The following is a 19,267-nucleotide window of genomic DNA, read 5'->3' on the forward strand; positions in this document are numbered from 1 at the left end:
AACCGTTCTAGAACCGAATGAAGTTTTGTTTTGCAATCTTGTAAATCACTACCCGATATCAAAACATCATCTAGGTAACAAACAACTCCATCTAGATCCTTGAGTACTTGGTCCATTACTTTTTGAAATATTGATGCACTGCTTGAGGCACCTTGAGGCAAACGATTGTACGAATACAAACCTTTAATAGTATTCACAATCATAAACTTTCTCGATTTTTTTGAAAGACTTAGCTGTGTAGTGTATATGCACCAGCTAAATACAACGAGCAAAAAACTTAAGATCCAGATAATTTTGAAAAAAGATCTTGAACAACAGGCAAAGGGTATGTATTTGGTATAATTAATTTGTTGATAGAGACTTTGCAATCTACAACCATTCTGATTCCTTGGTCCTTTTTTACAACAACGATTACAGGCGAAGCCCATTCACTTGCCTCCACTGGTGTAAGAACTCCGTCTCTCTCTAAACAATCAATATGATCAATAACTTTATCCCGCAAACGATATGGGACTTCATAAGCCCTTTTGAAAACAGGTTTATCCTCTTTCAGGACCAAATTAGCCTCAAAACCCAAAATAGGATCTGCAAAATTATTATCAAAAACATTAAAATACTTACTCCTGATTTCATCTTGGAATACTTCATCGTTGGAAACATGCAGTTGTTTTACCTTTGTTGACGCGCAAAAAGCATTTCTCCAATCAGGAAAATACTCGTCCAAAAGTGCTCTTCCAAACTACGGCATGAAACGTTTAGAGCTTTCCAAAACCACCAAAGTTGCATATTTCTGCCTTTTATCGATACGAACATGCACCGAAATACTACCGATGACTTTCAAACGAGCTCCATCCACCACAGCCAAATTCAAAGAGCAGCAGCGGAGCGGTTTATGTTTGAAAAAACTTTCATACGTCTTCCTGCACATAACGGAAACCGCGGAACCGCTGTCGACCTCCATTTGCAGCATGACACCGTCCACTTCTACATCGATCATACACGGATTGTTACGCTTGTTCGAAGAAACCATAAGAACATTCATTTCATCTTCCGATTCCGATAGCCTTGCTTTACGTAAACGCTCAGATAAATCTTCTCGTTTAAAAACGTGCTCCTTTGGTTCTATTGCAACAGAATTGACGGCAGGTTTCATACGTTTTTGATCATAACAATATTTCCGAATATGCCCAGTTCGGCGACAAAATGTGCAATAAAGTTGCCTATGTTCTCGTTTGCGTGGTGTCGAATTACTCCTGCTACGCGTATCATTGTAAATCCTGGCATTCCTTTCACGACCACGACGATCACGACTCCTACCGCGAAAACTCGAATAAACCGGTGAAATATCTCGTGTAAACGAAACTCGTCTTGAACCATGACGCTCGACTGCACTGACCCTGGAAGGTTCTCCATTAATTTTAGATGCACGTTCTTCTGCTTGTTCGCGATTGATTATAATTCGTTCAGCCTTGGCCAGATTTAAATCCTCCTCTTCTAACATTCGACTTTGCACCTCTTTACTCCTAACACCGACTAACAGTTTGTCGCGCAGTGCCATGTCCTTGAAGCTACCAAAGTTACAATGTTCAGCAAGTAGCTTTACAGCCAAAATGAAGTCAACTGCTTTCTCGTCAGGTTGTTGAACTCTACCATAAAATTCAATCCGTTGCATGAGGTCACTTTCCACCTTGTCATATCGCTTTTTCAAGGCATCTGTTAGCACTTTAAACTCGAGATCTTTGAAATTTTGTTCGGGAAATAACAACTTCAACTCTGAATAAACTTCTGTACCGCAACATGCCAAAAAAGTTATCTTTTGCTCTTCGTCTTTAATTTTTTGGAATAAGAAAACCCGCATGGAGCGGTATCATAGAGTAACTATTCCCATTATCTTCTTCCCAAGACACCCAAAAGATTCCCTTTATAGTTTTTGGATTATTAATGAACGATTAAACAAATCGTTTTTTCATCAAATGGAATCGTTTAGACACAAATAACGATACAGTAAACGGGTCAATAAGTAAAATAACGATTCATTTTTTTGCTTTTTTCTACTCGTTCTAAAATGAATTGATCATATGTATTATCTTCATCTAATGATCCTCTCATAAAAAGATAACGATAAAGCATATCGTCACCCAACAATGATAAGATTTGGGGTTTCTGTTATTTTATCTTAATTTAATATGATTTCCGAAAACAGTGAAAAAGAATTAATAAATAAATAAATTTTATTGAAACTTTTTTTTAATGAATACATTTTTCCTTGAAATTACTATACCTTCCGGATGTTGCTGTTGCGCTTTCTTCATACAAATAGCCACTGGCCGTTGGTTCTATTATGAAGCTGCTGGTGAAACAGAGTTTTCTGTTTTAAGCTGGAACACAAGGAAACTATACCTGCCGCTTTTACCGTCTTTGTGTTGTTCTACAAACACTGAGCTTGATCACGGCCAAAGCTATAATTGCTAGCGCACTTTCGGACAACCGAATTCCTATTTTGTACGGCGCTGCTGCTCCTCCGCTGTTTATCCGGTATTGGTGCTTAGTTGTCTCTTCCGGAATTCGACTAGCTGGATTCTGGATTGGGACCTGTAAAGTAAATTCTCGGACGCCATCCCAGGTTTCCATCTTCTACGGTGGCTTCCCGCTGCAGGGTTCTTCCTTTGAACCTAGATCAATTACGGTTAAGACAAACAATTAGAACCTTTTTCGGAACCAAAGGACTTTCACGTATGATTTAAATTACCTCTGCGCTGTTGTTGTCCTCGAAGCCTTCCGGGGTTATCCGAATCTCAATGACACCATCCCGCCAACAATTCTGATTCGGCCCAGCTCGTAAAATAAACGCGAACTCAGCCCGCGTGGATTCTGACAGCAGAAATGTTGAGGCGTGTTGCAAAAATAATCGAATTTATCCCCAGACAGTTGATTGTATCTTCCAGAAATATTTTTAGATCATTTCAGCGCGTTGCAAAAATAATCAATTGTTATTCAGAATATAAATCGTATCTTTCATAAATAATATCTTATCCGTTCTAGTCTAGCAAAGACACATCGGTCCAAGACGCAATTATGGAACGTTACTATTCATATAATCAGTACTGAATAATACAGAAGATTAATAGTATCGTATTGCTCTATGCGGGAACCCACTCCAATTGGTCAAGATATTGAGCAAAAGGAATACTCCCCGGAATATACGGTTCGACGTTGTTGGCCAAAGGCATCGTGTCGTTGATAATGATGAACTGAACCCCAAAAGTGATGAAGCACAATACACTTATCAACTTGATAAGTCGTTGCGAAACAATGCGAGACAAAGCAGCAAACCGTAACGTCTCTGCTATAATTTTGATAAGCACACTTGTACTTTTGATCACCAAACGACGCTAGTAAGAATTGCGCCAAACCGACTACTAAGGCAATGAAACAAAATGGAGATTGATACTATATTGAAATTTAGCAAACTACGGCAAACTGATGCTCTAAAAAAGCCGCCTTTTTTATCAAATCACCGAAACACCGACTTATAATTATTTTGTTGTAAGAAACTATGATTCACGAATTTAGAAGGCTCATTCCACCATCATAAAACTGCGATCAAACATACGAACACCAAACCTGAGGTATTCTCAATCTGGATAGTAAAAATCACTTAATAAACACTTTTTCTTTTAAAGCACATACTTTTGGTAGAAATAAAAAAAAAACAAATTACTGCATCAAACTAAACTTTTGAGAAGTAAAAATCTTCACCTCGTCGCCACTATTATATTGAGGTTTTCCTTTTAAATAATAATAAGACCGATTAGCTTGTGTTCTTAAGCACGCTCTAAAGACTTCTGAGCCCAGCTCTTTTTTATTTGTTAATCGAAGTCAGTTGGGGAACTCATAGGGTTACCACAATTTAAGCTTTACATTACTAAATAACCAGCTTCCCTGAGAATGTCATCAATTTCCATCCATACATTCAAAAATTATTCACAAAAAAAAGTGTTGCATTTTTTTGGATACACTCCTTATTTGACAAATATTGTTGAACCCTACATGTTGTGAAAATTTGGTGAGACGAATCACTCAAATCTGAAAATAATTCAAAGGTTTTTTTAAATTTCAAATCAGATTGAATCAAAAGGATTCAACGATTCCGAATTCCAAGAATTTTTAACCATCGAAAAGTAAAGCTAAAGGAATCCCCACTATTTAAACATTCATCAAACTTACCGAATTATCTAAAATTCACCAATTTGAACTTTTTTGCAAAAGCTGTTTTTCCGAAATCTAAAAAAAACATTTACTTACCCTTTCACTTCGTTTCTCTACAGCGTCGTCATTAGTTTGATTCCGATATAAATAAATTCAAACGCAAACATTTCCGCAAAATCATTCAACATGAATCCAAACTTTAATGAAATGATCGCCAGATTTGAACAGAAAAATGTTTGTTTGTTTCGTTTTTTCCAACCAAAAGCTTCTTTTATTTGAAAATCGTCATCAACTGCATCATTGCTTTCCCCCTTCTCTCTTCGGAACTTCATAATTTTTTTTTTCGGTTTTTGTGTTTGTATGTATTTTTTTTTGTTTTGCTTCGATTTACTAACTTTATCATTGGTGGGCTGAGTTGTTGTAGTTGCTTTTGCGAGTTATCGAATGGAAATTGTTGATATCGGAAGAAAACTCAGCTCGGTTTTTGGACAATGTTGAAAGTAATTACAATCGGTTGAAACCAACAGTTCGAAAAAATTGAGAGACTTAAGTGTTTGAACGAATTTTAAACTTTGAGCCTTAAACAATTTTGATTTGTGCGGATTTTTTATGATTTTTTGTTTTGCTTGAAACTTTGCGATGTGTAAATCAACACCATCTGGATATTTATGCATATTGTGGGTTTGCTTAACGACCATATTGTTGGAGATAAATATATTACTATGCTTGTTTTGTCTTGATGGGAATATATAGAATGTATTTTTTTTTGTTTCTCATTATCTAGTATTAATTTTTTACCTCTGAACCGTAGTCTTATCGCATTTTGTCGCTGTTATGTTAAAATATTACTGCTAGTGTCAATACTACAAGTCATTGTGATATGACCTTTCAATAACTAGGAAACTTTAAATATACTATAGGTAGAGTTAGTCCTTATGTTTATGCAATAAAATGTCTGATATTATTTTTTCCTTGCAACGGTAGTTGTCTGATACACTACATCTAGAGATATTTTAAACATTTTCCAAACTACATGCAAACGGGAAAATTTGTATTCGAATTTCATTAAACATGCTTAATGTGTGAGTAATTTGTATTTGTTCACTTTATTTTTCATATCTCTAATTCTAATATTCCATTCCCAAATTTTTATCTTAATGAAAATACGGAGAAATATATTTTTTTTCCTTATGCAGCTCTGTTATAATAATAATGATATTGATAAATTTCGTATTCCAGTTTCCGTTGGTCCAAAGTGGGTTAGCCATATTTCCATCATGCCGAAAAAGGTAGTGTCATTAGTTGTTAATTAGCCTGGCGTGTTTCTTGTCCTAGGGAGAGTTCCACTCGTAGTCCGTTTGATCGTTTCGCCATCGTCTCATGTAGTGAGATTTCTACCACCCACGATTGCCTGCCGAAAGTATCTTGTTATTCGGAACGGTCAAGGGCACCATCTCTTAGGCGGAGGAAACTTTTACCGTTGAAGGTTTTCCGTACTTGAGCAGCATACAGTCCTTGTTGTTGTGACAATCGGTGGAAGTTTCATCTTCCACACTACGTTTGCGTTTTGTCATCAGGAAGCGCTTCTGCTGAAGGTATCCTACGGAAATATTTAAATGAAAAACGATAAGAACATTGATTGTAACATTGAACTATCGAAAAACGCGAAATAAAATTTGTTGAAAAGAGTGGCTCCAGAGAGTAATTTTTATATTGTATCTCAGCCTGTGCATACATTAAATTCGGTTTCATCATTAATCAAAATTTTGAAGTTTACAAATTAACAAATTTTGAACTCGTGATACGATGTTTTTTGTTTTGATCATCTAGGGAAATTGCCTATAAAATATCGATGAAAGAAAAATGATCTCTGATAACTATGTATGTATTAACAAGCCTTCATTTAGCAATTACTAGCACTTGTAAATATTATGAAGGTGTTTTGTATCCTTTATGATCAAGCTACCAATAAAATTCCATTTGAAGAATAAATAATATTGGCACAAAAACGTAAGGTAAGGCTCGGTTGGTTTCACAGAAGTCACAGAACGTCACACATAAAACAAACGAAAAATCATTACAAAATGTGGAAGTTTTACGAACAAACCTAAAAATTCAAATTGACTTCGAAAAGGTTACTTCGGAACGTTAATTGCGGAAAAAATCATAGATGAGTTATGAACCAAAGCACCAGGCTCAAAAAAATTCAAAAATTGACCAACAATCCCCAAACCCGGAATATGATTCATGAGTTTTTATTCCAGAAGAGTAGCTATTCCGGAACATTTGAGTGTTAATTACTTCAATTATTACAAAATTAATATCTTCAAGGCTAAGATTGCCAGAATTTTTCGGCACGTATCCAGGCCGGACCAATCCGGGAAATTTTATATAAAAACCTGACAAAATCTGGGCATTTGATTTCAAAATTGATAACCATAAATTCGGGCAGTATACGGGCAAATTTATTGAAAACCCAGAAACCACTCAACAAAAATAAAAAAGAAATTGAAAAAAAAAAATTTCATTAAAACTTATCGACAGATTTTAAATCGTATTCTAGGCTTCCAAAAAAACCTATCATGACTTATTTTGCGAAACTTGCCCATAAAATTTTGTTTTGGAGGCATAAACAAAAAAAAAAATAACAACTCAATCGTTTGTTTTTTTTTTAATTTGCCAAATTAAGAAATTAATTATTCCGGGCTTTTTCAATGGAATTCGAGCAATTGACCCGGACCGGACTATTCCCAAATTTTGTATTCAATATCCTGGAAAACCCGGATAATTTGGCAACCCTATTTTAGACCACTCTTGACAAAGGCTGTTCTGAGACTTTTTTTTTTAAATTTACAAATATCAGAAAAATTTGCTTTCTACTCTTTTTTTCTCTAGAATTTTAGATTACATTATGTTACGCACGCAGGTTTTGAACAACGCATAAATTGTTCGTACATTGATACTTTTTATGTTTTGCGTTCCCTGAAACACAAATCGTACCGTCAACTGGGGCATCATGCAACACATTTCAACTTCAATGGCTCCTAAAAACTTAATGTCCTCAGATAATCATACCGCTTGTATATCAAAAGCTTTGAGGTTGATGCGAAAAGGTAAGGGTTTTAATGTTAAAATTGACGTGGTTAGAAAAGTTGCGGGTTTTAACGGTTATTTCAAATTTTACAAAAACATGCGTTTCTCACCCTACTAAGAGAAATAGGTAAGTTGTAAACACTTTGTTTTTAATGAATGATCGTATGAAAATGTCGATTATATAAGTGATGTCAGAACGCATTAATTTGCTGCATACATTTAGGGGTAAAAAATTCTACAGAAAATACTGTAGGATATAGATGAACCGTAGGAGAATTAAATAGCTCAAAGTAATGGTTAAAGATTTTGATCAATATACACATCGAATTGAATGTTATTTTGTGAGCGTGTAAAAGGCTTTTGTAGAAACGGTTAGGAAAGAGAGAGATGATAAAGTCAGTCGATTAACGAATTTTGGCGTGAACGGACGCAAGTGCATCAAACCAAATGCTGTTGTCCGGAAGATTCAATCGATGAATCCGACAAATACGACTAGCTGAAATCATAAAAAACTATGTGAAGATGGATTGAATTTTGAAATTAGTCAACGCGTGATGCAAAGCAATCATACATATTTCAACATATGGAAACGAGATTAAACAGGTTGCACGGTGTGTTTATAGAAGAAGTTTAAATGAAAAAATGCAGTAAATCCATTTTTATCAGCAATGGAAAATTTAGCTTTTTCTGAATCATTTTCAGGCCAACTTAAAATATTTGGTCGGTGAGTCCTCATAGGTTTTTTTCTAAAGATTTTTAGTCTATATATAGAAATTTTTATCAGTAAAATTATCCAAGTGCAATGGAATAGTAACTTTCTTCATAGAAAATTCAATTTTTTTTATTTTTATTCAAGTTTTTGTTATTCTGAAATAAAGCATGGATCACGCAAAATCTGGACGCATTAAAAAGGGACTATCTCGGAGCTATGTAAACTAAATAAAAATGTTTTGTAATCAAAATGTAGGGTTTTATTGCACTTCAAAGAAAAAATGAGAAACAAATTATTCCGATGTTGTTTTGATGAATTTTCGAACTTTTCGTCGAGAACTACTCATCATAGTTTGAACACCCTATTCACTGCCCTCAGCGGCCATTTCGTTTCACAATCTCTCCATCTCTGTTGCATCCTGAGTCGTCCTACCATTCTTCTTCATCTTCTGCTTGACAATTGCCCAAAAATTTTCGATAGGGTGGATTGAGGGCAGTTGGGGGAGTTGATGTCCGTTTCGACAAAATACACCCGTTGGCCCGATATCACTGTAGTACCTTTTTGCTGTAGTGGCAGCATGCCAAATCTGGCGAAAACTTTACTGGACCTTTGTGAAATCTAATGTATGAAAAAAATGTTTTTAAGGCACTCCTCCTTGTACATTTCGGAGTCCATGGTCTTGTTTTTCACAAAAACCGAGATTTTTCGTCCGCAGCTGCAAATACCTTGCCAGATCAAACACTTTCTTGCCAACTTATCGGCAAAAACGAATTTGAACTTGGCGGGGACATCACCTCGACCAGTGGCTTTGTGAAATTTTTGGCCAGGAAGCAGTCTAAAATCAGATTTCACGATTTTTGAACCAGACCACGTCGGGTTTTAGACGTGGGTGTCCAAAATTTATTTTCAGCACTGATAGAGGAAACATTTCCGAACAAAGTACTGCCAAAACATTCCAGATCCAACAACTTGGAGCGCTATGGTATAATAAACAGTGCGTCCAGATTTTGGATGATCCATGCTTTATAGGGGAGAATGAGGATACTTGATCCCTGAGGATACTTGAGTCCTTCGCTATATCTCGAAACAGGAATGTCTTACAAATATCAAATGTTCTAGAAAAATGTGCCAAACAGATCTCAACGTTGTTATCTAAAAAAAAATAAATAAATAAATTTTTTTTTTTCGAATTATTGAACTTTGTTTGAAAATTTTAACAAAATATGATTTGAAGATCTTTTTTAATCACTTTAAAATGTTTCTCAAATGGAAAAATTTCAATACATTTTCTTATTCAAATAGGGTAGAAGCACTAGTTATTGAACAGGTACCAGATATTAAACACTAGTAAAACATTTACTAATTAAAACAATAATCATTGTGTTTAATCATTGGGACAAAAGTGTAAAATCCGAGATTTCCACAGTAATATAAACCTCCGTTTGTAATATAAGTTTCCACATTTACGAAACCTAGGAAACCGTCGCTTTCTGCCTATCACGATACACGCCGTACGCTGACTGGCTGTTCGATGCTGGACGCATGAAAATCCATGTGAGTGCAAAAGAGAGACGAGGGACGAAATAAGAGACGACTATATATAAAACATACATGACGAAGGTTGGTGCTGGCGGGCATGATGTATTATGTACACTGCGATAAATCCACACCTTACATTCTCCCTCTACTTTATTAAAAACAGAAAAAAAAACTCATACTGTACAAATAAAAAGCTATGTGTTAATTGTCATTTGTATATTAATTGTACTCCGAACGATTACTGAACGGTGATTGTTGGAGTATCATCTTTAAACGTTTTAAGTTCATATGATGAATTTACACCTGCATATAAATCTTCCACTTTCCCTTTCTTCTCCAGAAATAATATGAAAAAGGAAAAGAAACTGTAAATTTTGTTTCAAAATTAACCTTTTTCGTCACTGACGACTCCACTCAAATTTGGTTATTTATTCAAAGGCCACGTTATTTAAATTAAAAAAATAATGTAACATCTCAACTTACAAATTAATCTTTAGGAATTTGAAACTTTGAAAAGGTTAAAAATTAAGATTTTCTAGATGAGAATAATTTGACCGTGCATTGTTCACTGAGGGGAATTACTTCCATATTCGTGTTTTCTGAGTTAATCGTGAGTGCTGTGAAAACAAACTGGAGGTCGTTCACAGACTGGGTTGCCAGGTGCCCAGATTTGTCTGTAAAACCAAGACTTTTGACCCTTTGTCCAGATATTGGTCAGACACAGATTTTGCTCAGATTTTTGCTGAGAGTGCCCAGATTTTACAGACTTTCAAAATTGACAGATAAATTCAATATTAATGTATCAGATTTGATATGTAAGTGGCAGATCAGACTAAAATCTGGCTTGTATTCTATGGTATGACCAATCATTTTGTTTTTTAAATAAGATCGGCATGGTACGTGGTAGGAAACTGTGTTTGTTATTTAGTTATAAACTCGAAAATAACCTGAACACCATAACACAAACACCCCCCCCCCCCCCCCACTCACACGATTCGCCAAATTTAATATCTTGTTTAGTACCAAATTTTTGATTTTCCTTATGCACAGACACACACAGACTTTTTTTCAAAATTGCGCAGATTTTTCATCCTCAACACCTGGCATCCCTGTTCACAGAACCAAAACGAACAAAACAAAACAATTATGAACGTTGAACCGTCAAAACTGACGTGATAGCGACCAAAACGAAGAAGAAGAAGAACGTTGAACCACAGAGAGAAAACCAATTTCTTTAATCCGAACCAAAAAAAAATAATCTTCAAATCTGATAATTAAACCAAGAGGCCAAGGTTATCAACTTTCAGCAACGATACAATATTATTCGGTAAGATCGCATCAGGTTATGGTACATTGAAACTAATACCCTGGACTAAGCGAGGTTTTATTTTCATCTTCTAGGAACTATCCATTACGGATCACCAACTTCTAGCGCCGTTCGTTAATCAAAGCGTTTGGTGTTCCCACCGATCAGCTTACTCAAAATGACAAAGATTCCGACTCACCTACACACATTTATTTGCGGTCTTCAGCTGGACGTTGGGCCTTCTTGTTGGAATAGAATTCGAAGTTCGCAACGGAAAGAAAGTTCGCAACCGGTGGTACACAAATCCAGTTGTACTTGTATTGACTACACAGTTCAGTTGGCATAAAAGCTTTAACATATTGCTTGCTGATAAATCGTCCCGATACCATCAATGACATCGTTCACTTGCTCGTTTTGGGGAAGCAAGATTCGGGAGGCGCAAAGTATATTGCTTGTCCGACTAGTGGATATTACCGAAGATGGATTCGTGCTGAAATCGGGGTTTTCTGCTGCGACTTTATTGTTGTCAACAGATGCATATGACGGCTGTAGCTTATTCATATCAATCCGACGACGGCCGGAGGATGAATTATATAGTCCGACGTGAATCGCGCGGAAAAAGAAAGATGCCAGTCGCTGTAACGCATAAAACACATCAAATTCTCTCATGATCTGCAACTTCCCATTACAGTTAACATTTCAAACACTAGAACTGTAACAGTTGCCACTCACTGACAGACTAAACTGTTTCTTTCCCTCTCCCTCGAGAAAAATGCGTGGGAAAGTTACGATACGAAACGCCACGTGCCAATTGATGTGCCGATAATGCCAATGATTTAGGTGAGATGCAGAGTTTCGCTCTAGTTTATGCTACCCGTTAATATGTACATGAATTGAATTTGTTAGACTCTGACGGTCACCAACCTATTAAATATTAACTGAAATTGTCAATGCGGTATTCAACTTCGTTCGTACCATCCAGTACCACTGGTTCAGACGCAAGCACGGCAACTTGACGGGAAGAATTATTCCATCATTTACAACGACTTTCTGGTACTATGTTTCACCTGGAATTTTCATCACTACTGTGCATTCTTGGACATGTTACTATGGTTTATTCCCACGGCCAACAAAGGAAAAGAACATGCTGGCTTTCAAAGATGGTCTTGATAAAAACTTTCGATTTGAAACTTAGTGTTTTTAGAACTGGCAGAAATATATTCAATTATGCAGGACAGCACTCGTCGTAATACCAACAATGCCGTGGTGTAAAGGCGTAACTACGAAAGCCATAAAGGTAATTTATTAAATTTTCCACACCGTGCCTTAGCTGAAATATGATGTTCTCCCATTCACAAGGTCACCTGTTTGAAATCAGGAATAGTGTCCGAAACAGAACACCGTCAAGCAGGATTCCAAATAGGATTCCATGCTCCTACTAACTTCAACTTTAAGTAAGTAACGACTTCATTAACTAGTTCCGAAATTAAAACACTTTCCTGAAACCTTTTTGTTCAAAATTTTAATGCTGAGCACCAATGAATATGCATGACTTGATAACGCTTCTACAGGAGTGTATGCACCGGATGTTTAGCAGAAATGTAAACTCTTGTTGTAATATCTGATGAAATATCAAATCTCTTATATCTTTGTTGTAGCTTTTCAACCGATATTATCAGCGCATGGATCAGAGAGATATGAGTTGACAAATTTCGCGATCACCTCATAAGTTTCAGATAAGATGATTGAACCACTATTGATTCGAAAGGGGCCACTCTTTTATCACGTGCATTTTTCAAAGTTTACTAACAACGATCAGTAGATAAAAAGGTGTGGTCGAACACATTATTGTGCAGGTCTGCAGAAGCAAATATATGCGAGGCTTTCCTGCAGGCAGCCTATAAGTCATTCGCCAAGTACTATAATTGAGTAAGAATTTATCATCAAAAACTTAGCTGTTCAACATTGGTCCTGTTTCTTAACGTTTCGAATAACTTTGATTGTGTATCGTTAAATTTGTCATAATAAATATGGATCTAAGGTCACCCTCGAATGTATGATTTGACGCAAATAGTCGTTGCCGTGTGTACCTGCCCACGTATTATTCCGCGTTTAGACTGTCTGATTCTGTCCTGTTTCTCTTATTCAGAGGTAAGTTATAACCGCTGAAATATTTACCAACTTATTAACTCCGAACTAATCTATTTTGTTTTGCTAACAACTTGAGCCCAATTCTTAATAATGTCCACAGTTATCGTTAAGACAGTATACAAACGGTTAAAATTGTGTTCAGCTAAACATTATCAGTGTTGGGGATTTTTTTTTATTATCTGACGGGTTTGCGCCGGGAGTCTTCAGATTTTCCCTAGAATTGAAAATTTGGTTCATTTTTGCGACTTAAAAATACATGTATTTTTTCAGATTTCTAACATTTTTATTTTTTGAGTTAGCTTCGGTTAGATTTTTTTGTCAATAAAAAATAACCATTTTTCAAAGCTATATAACTCTGTTATTTTTCAACGGAAATTATAAAATAGCACATCAAAATGCATTGAAATTTTATCAGCTTTCCAAATAAAATAGTTGGAAAAAAATAAATAAAGACCTTCAACATGAAAAGTTGTAAATAAACTTTAAATGGCGTCTAAAAGTACCGTCTGCACCACAGAATATTTTGCAAAAAATACCATTGAATAGCTCAATTCATGATGCAACTTTCATCTGAAGACACCAAAGTGGGCCATTAACACCTTGAAGAGTTATGAAAGAAATAATGACAATAAATCTCTTTTTTTGGGACGAAAACAAACAATGGTCGAACAACTGCACTCACATATGGAGATAGCGCGCACTTCTAACAACATGGAAAGAAAAGAACTTATCAAAGCAGGTAAAAATCACTATTTTTTTGTGCTTTGTAGACTGCCACTACTCGCATAACAGTCCCATATGAATTTTCGTCATTTTAGATTCAAAATAAAACACTAAAAAAGAGGTTTTGTTCTACAAATTTCGAAAAAAATATCAATTTATGCTGTCCTATATGAAATATACCCGAATAACAGTTCCATATGTGAAATACTACGGATTTGGTTACTTTTCAATGCTTCTTTCGGCGAATAGTCTTTGATTTATTGCTTTGAATCATTTAAAAAAATTAACTCACTTGATGTCGAATGATGCACACGAGTTTTCGAAGGCAGGTCTGACTTCCTTAGGAATGACTTCCTGAGCGAAAAACTATCGGATGCAATCAAAAATTGTAAAAAGATTCAACTTACAATGTGCAATTTACGATATTTTTCCAAAAGTATGTTTCTTTTTCTGAAAATTGCAATTAGAAGTACAAGAATGATCAAATTTAAGTTTTAGAAAGTAGCTTGGTGAGAAAAAAATATTCTGTATGGGACTGTTATGCGAGTAGATTTGAAAAAGGTTTCAAATATGGTCGATGAACAGACCCATAATGGATAAAAATAGTGCTCTCGACCTTACCAATAACCCAATTTCGTAAATTTCAGGTCTTACGATTTATTATGACAACCTAGAAACGATTTTCGTTTATGCTGAAAGTGGTGATCACAATTTAAGAATGTATTCCAAAACAGGAAAAGCTGATTTTCTCGCTTGCTTGTTTTTGCATATGGGACTGTTATGAAAGTAGGGGCGGTATAGTGTTGCAGCTAAACTGACTTCATATTATATCCAAAAAACTAATAACGTATTCGTTTATACCCAGTTTTGCACCAGGTCACATCAAGTTTTGCAAATTTTGCTGTCATTTTTAGAAGTTTATGCGCTCAGTTTTGCATCCGTAATTCCCCAGATTTGATTTAAAATGGACGGTGGAACACTGGAGATTCGTTTGTGAGCGATCGAGGTAGCAAAACACTGACGACGAATTATGTTCGTTCTAGTATGGTAAACCTCAAAACTGGGCGAATGGAGAAAACGAATACGGTAAAAGTATCATATTTTCAATGTCATATTACCTACAATGGGAATGATGCTTTCTACAGCCTGAGCTGGCCATACTGAGCTCTATATTTCATTTTTTAATCAAATTTTTGTGATCCCAAACACAGGGACTGAACCTTCTACTATTGGCATTGATTATGCTTCACAATGATCTTTGATCGAAAAGTTAATAAGTTATATAGCATATTACCAGGTTGTAAAAGCAACATTCCCATTATTTGTTATATCACATTCACAATACGATGCTAAGAATTTTAGTTAAAATTTAAAGTCAGTTATGCTGCAAACACTCTACAAAGCACGAAAAAGTATTGTTTTTTACCTCCTTTGGTAAGTTCTTTTGTTTCCATGTTGTTAGAAGTGCTTGATATCTCCATATGTGAGTGCAGTTGTTCCACCATTGTTTGTTTTCGATGCAAAAAAAGAGATTTATTGTCATTATTTCTTTCATAACTCTTCAAGGTGTTAATGGCCCACTTTGGTGTCTTCAGATGAAAGTTGCATCATAAATTGAGCTATTCAATGGTATTTTTTGCAAAATATTCGGTGGTGCAGACGGTACTTTTAGACGCCATTTAAAGTTTATTTACAACTTTTCATGTTGAAGGTCTTTATTTATTTTTTTCCAACTATTTTATTTGGAAAGCTGATAAAATTTCAATGCATTTTGATGTGCTATTTTATAATTTCCGTTGAAAAATAACAGAGTTATATAGCTTTGAAAAATGGTTATTTTTTATTAACAAAAAAATCTAACCGAAGCTAACTCAAAAAAGAAAAATGTTAAAAATCTGAAAAAATACATGTATTTTTAAGTCGCAAAAATGAACCAAATTTTCAATTCTGGGGAAAATCTGAAGACCCCCGGCGCAAATTGTCAGATAATAAAAAAAAATCCCCTGTTATCACTTGACTAGGATATATTTGCGATAATCTGTCTTAAGTTTCGTTCTTATAAACAATACTCATACATCCGTACTGGATTCTTAGGCTGGCCTGCGGCTTTGCCTTGAAACGAAAACAATACATATTCCCATTGAGCTAGCGATCTTCGCCTAACTGAACTTCAGTCCCAAGCTAACATACTCCATCTTAACCCAAATTCAGCGTATCCTATTATTGGAAAAGTATTGAGCTGGCGGTCTTCGCCTGACCTGTACTTCATTACAAAGCTGGCATACTCTACCTTTAACATAACTAAGCATTTTTCCAACGCACTTTCGCCGGGGCTGAAATGCACTCAGTTGGCATACTTTGCTTGACAACATGGCTGAATTTACTCGTGCTAGAGGAATTGGCGAACTTACCAAAACTCGACCTCAGTGCTAAGCTGCCAGACGCTACCTTTAATAATACTGGCGTTTCGCTTGACTAGTGAGGGGAAAGCTGGCGTTTCCACCTAGGCTAACTGGCGTTTCCGCCTGGGACAGGGCGTACTCGTCTGAGGTAGCTGGCGTTTCCGCCTGAGACAGCTGGCGTTTGCGCCTCATATAGCTGGCGTTTCCGCCTCATATAGCTGGCGTTTCCGCCTGTGATCGCTGGCGTTTCCGCCTGTGATAGCTGGCGTTTCGGCCTGTGATAGCTGGCGTTTTCGCCTGGGATAGCTGGCGTTTTCGCCTGGGATAGCTGGCGTTTCCGCCTGTGATAGCTGGCGTTTCCGCCTGGGACAGCTGGCGTTTCCGCCTGGGATAGCTGGCGTTTCCGCCTGGGATAGCTGGCGTTTCCGCCTGGGACAGCTGGCGTTTCCGCCTGGGATAGCTGGCGTTTTCGCCTGGGATAGCTGGCGTTTTCGCCTGGGATAGCTGGCGTTTCCGCCTGTGATAGCTGGCGTTTCCGCCTGGGACAGCTGGCGTTTCCGCCTGGGATAGCTGGCGTTTCCGCCTGGGATAGCTGGCGTTTCCGCCAGGGACAGCTGGCGTTTCCGCCTGGGATAGCTGGCGTTTCCGCCTGTGATAGCTGGCGTTTCCGCCTGGGACAGCTGGCGTTTCCGCCTGGGACAGCTGGCGTTTCCGCCTCAGATAGCTGGCGTTTCCGCCTGGGACAGCTGGCGTTTCCGCCTGGGATAGCTGGCGTTTCCGCCTGGGATAGCTGGCGTTTCCGCCTGGGATAGCTGGCGTTTCCGCCTGGGACAGCTGGCCTAAGTTAGACCTAAACCATACGTTCGCGTAATCCGCCTATAACACTCAATCTTACCTTCATCTCACCTTCCGTTCATAGGTTTCGTTTACCTTTTGTGGGTTTAAAAGATTGAACTTCAACACTTACCGGAAAACTGGTAATCAACACATTACTAAATTTTTCAGTTCGGTTAACTTTTATAGAAAATGGCCGCCATCTGAACTTTCAAAGTAACCAGATTTTTTTTAACTGATTTGTGTTTCAAACGAAATATTAAGGTCCCATAATTATATCCAGGCTCCTGGCAGGATCGCCAATGTAAAATCCGAGATTTCCACAGTAATATAAACCTCCGTTTGTAATATAAGTTTCCACATTTACGAAACCTAGGAAACCGTCGCTTTCTGCCTATCACGATACACGCCGTACGCTGACTGGCTGTTCGATGCTGGACGCATGAAAATCCATGTGAGTGCAAAAGAGAGACGAGGGACGAAATAAGAGACGACTATATATAAAACATACATGACGAAGGTTGGTGCTGGCGGGCATGATGTATTATGTACACTGCGATAAATCCACACCTTACAAAAAGTAATTTTGAATAAAAAGGTTTAAATAATAATTTCAAAACATATTCCCGCGAAAAAAATATATCGGTTCGAAGCTGAGAAATAAGCTTAAGCTACGCTATCAAAATTTTATCAGAAAAACCTTTCGTCATTATTTATTGGCCACAAATGTGTTGAATGTGTTCAACATATAGTGTTCTTACCCTACGTCATTTGTTAGATTATAATATGAACTTCATAATGCCTTATTTTCAAAGCTATAGTAAACTCTCAATTTTTTAAAGAAGAACTTTTCCAAAATGTATGTATGTTATAGGTATAGTTGATCCCTAGAGTCCAAAAAGATGTATTTTTCTAATGAATGGATCGTGAGCATTGGTTGTAATTTCATGATAACCTGTCCAATATCTGTCCAATAGCTGTTTATCCAGCAATAATCTCTTAAAAAGGACTAGAATACTGTTTTTATCTAAAAACTTGAAAATTGCGTCTAAAGTATACAACGACTATAGGTTAGTAGACAAACTCTTAGAATTCTCATTGTCTGATACTTATTTATTGTAGGAAATAAAGGATGATAATTTAAATTTCTATAAAAGTGTCATCACTTGGAGTTCGCGTACGAATACCATCGAAATAGAACTTAAGAAAGTGAGAGAAGGAATTTCTCTGAAACCGAAAGCTAATTCAGTTAAGCAAATTTGGAAATGGTAGACGCGCGAAATTTCAACATGAAAAAAAAAACAATATTTTTTTTGTTTCGATTATAGTCGTTTTACCATCTTTATGGCATCCACTCGAAGGCGTGTTGTCTATTGACGCGATATCAATTAATAATCATCCCAAAAGGAAAAGGTTTGAATCTGAGTTTACATTTACATAATGACAAAATCGGGTCAAAAAAGGTGACAAAATCAGGGGTAGACAAAATCGGGGGCAGACATAATCGGTGCGTGACATAATCGGGGATTCACTGTATTTCGAACATGCTCTAAATTTTATTATTTTTGCATGCAACATTTCATATCACACCAAAAAACTGCTCACATTCCCACTGAGTGGGCAAGCGTTTGAAATAATGTGTAAATTTGACCCGACGTCATATGTAAAGCCTATGTACCCTAAAAAGGATACAAGGGCTTTACATGAAAAAGGAGTTGAGCCTGTCTTATCCGATAACGGATCAAAATTACACTATATGGGGTTGCGCTAAATGAGTGTACATGCAACACATTTCATTCAACTGCAATGGCTTCTAAAAACTTAATGTCCTCTTAATGTCAAAATCAAAAGTTTTAAAGTTGATGCGAAAAGGTTGGGGTTTTAAGGTTTAAATTAACGTGGTCAGGAAAGTTGTTGGTTTTACCGGTTATTTTTAATTTTACAAAAACATGCGATTCTCACCCTACTAAGAAATAGGGGGTAAGTAATGCAAAAAACTTAATTTTTAATGAATGATCGTATGAAAATGTCGAAAATTGATAGTTTTTGATATATTAGTGATGTTAGAACGCATAAAGCATCAATCTCGTTAATCATTTGTTTCGTTCGAATTCAATTTATTGCATACATTTAGGGGTTAAAAATACTACTGATAATTCGACTAGCAGAAATCATAAAAAACTATGTGAAGATGGATGAAATTTTGAAATTCGCCAACGCGTGATGCAAAACAATCATATTTCAGCATATGAAAACGGGATTGAAAAGTTGATTTGCATTTTTATGCATTTAAGCCCA

General features: G+C 36.5%; 2 protein-coding genes across 3 annotated transcripts in view; both read right to left on the reverse strand.

The window, feature by feature from the left end:
- Window positions 1-739: 739 nt before the first annotated feature.
- LOC129742194 (uncharacterized) lies at window positions 740-1,558 on the reverse strand. Its single transcript, XM_055734056.1, has one exon. It carries the CDS (start codon window positions 1,556-1,558, stop codon window positions 740-742), a length of 819 nt encoding a protein of 272 aa, XP_055590031.1.
- A 2,817-nt stretch (window positions 1,559-4,375) lies between these two features.
- The window catches only part of LOC129744586 (uncharacterized), a 327,683-nt gene continuing 312,791 nt past the window's right edge, over window positions 4,376-19,267 (reverse strand). For both annotated transcript variants that reach the window (XM_055737200.1, XM_055737199.1), the window contains exon 6: window positions 4,376-5,809. In XM_055737200.1, coding sequence (XP_055593175.1) covers window positions 5,667-5,809 — 143 coding nt within the window. In that variant the 3' untranslated portion in view covers window positions 4,376-5,666. The remainder of the gene's footprint in view (window positions 5,810-19,267) is intronic.

Source organism: Uranotaenia lowii, chromosome 2 (assembly GCF_029784155.1).
Source record: "Uranotaenia lowii strain MFRU-FL chromosome 2, ASM2978415v1, whole genome shotgun sequence".
In the NCBI taxonomy this organism is placed as follows: domain Eukaryota; kingdom Metazoa; phylum Arthropoda; class Insecta; order Diptera; family Culicidae; genus Uranotaenia; species Uranotaenia lowii.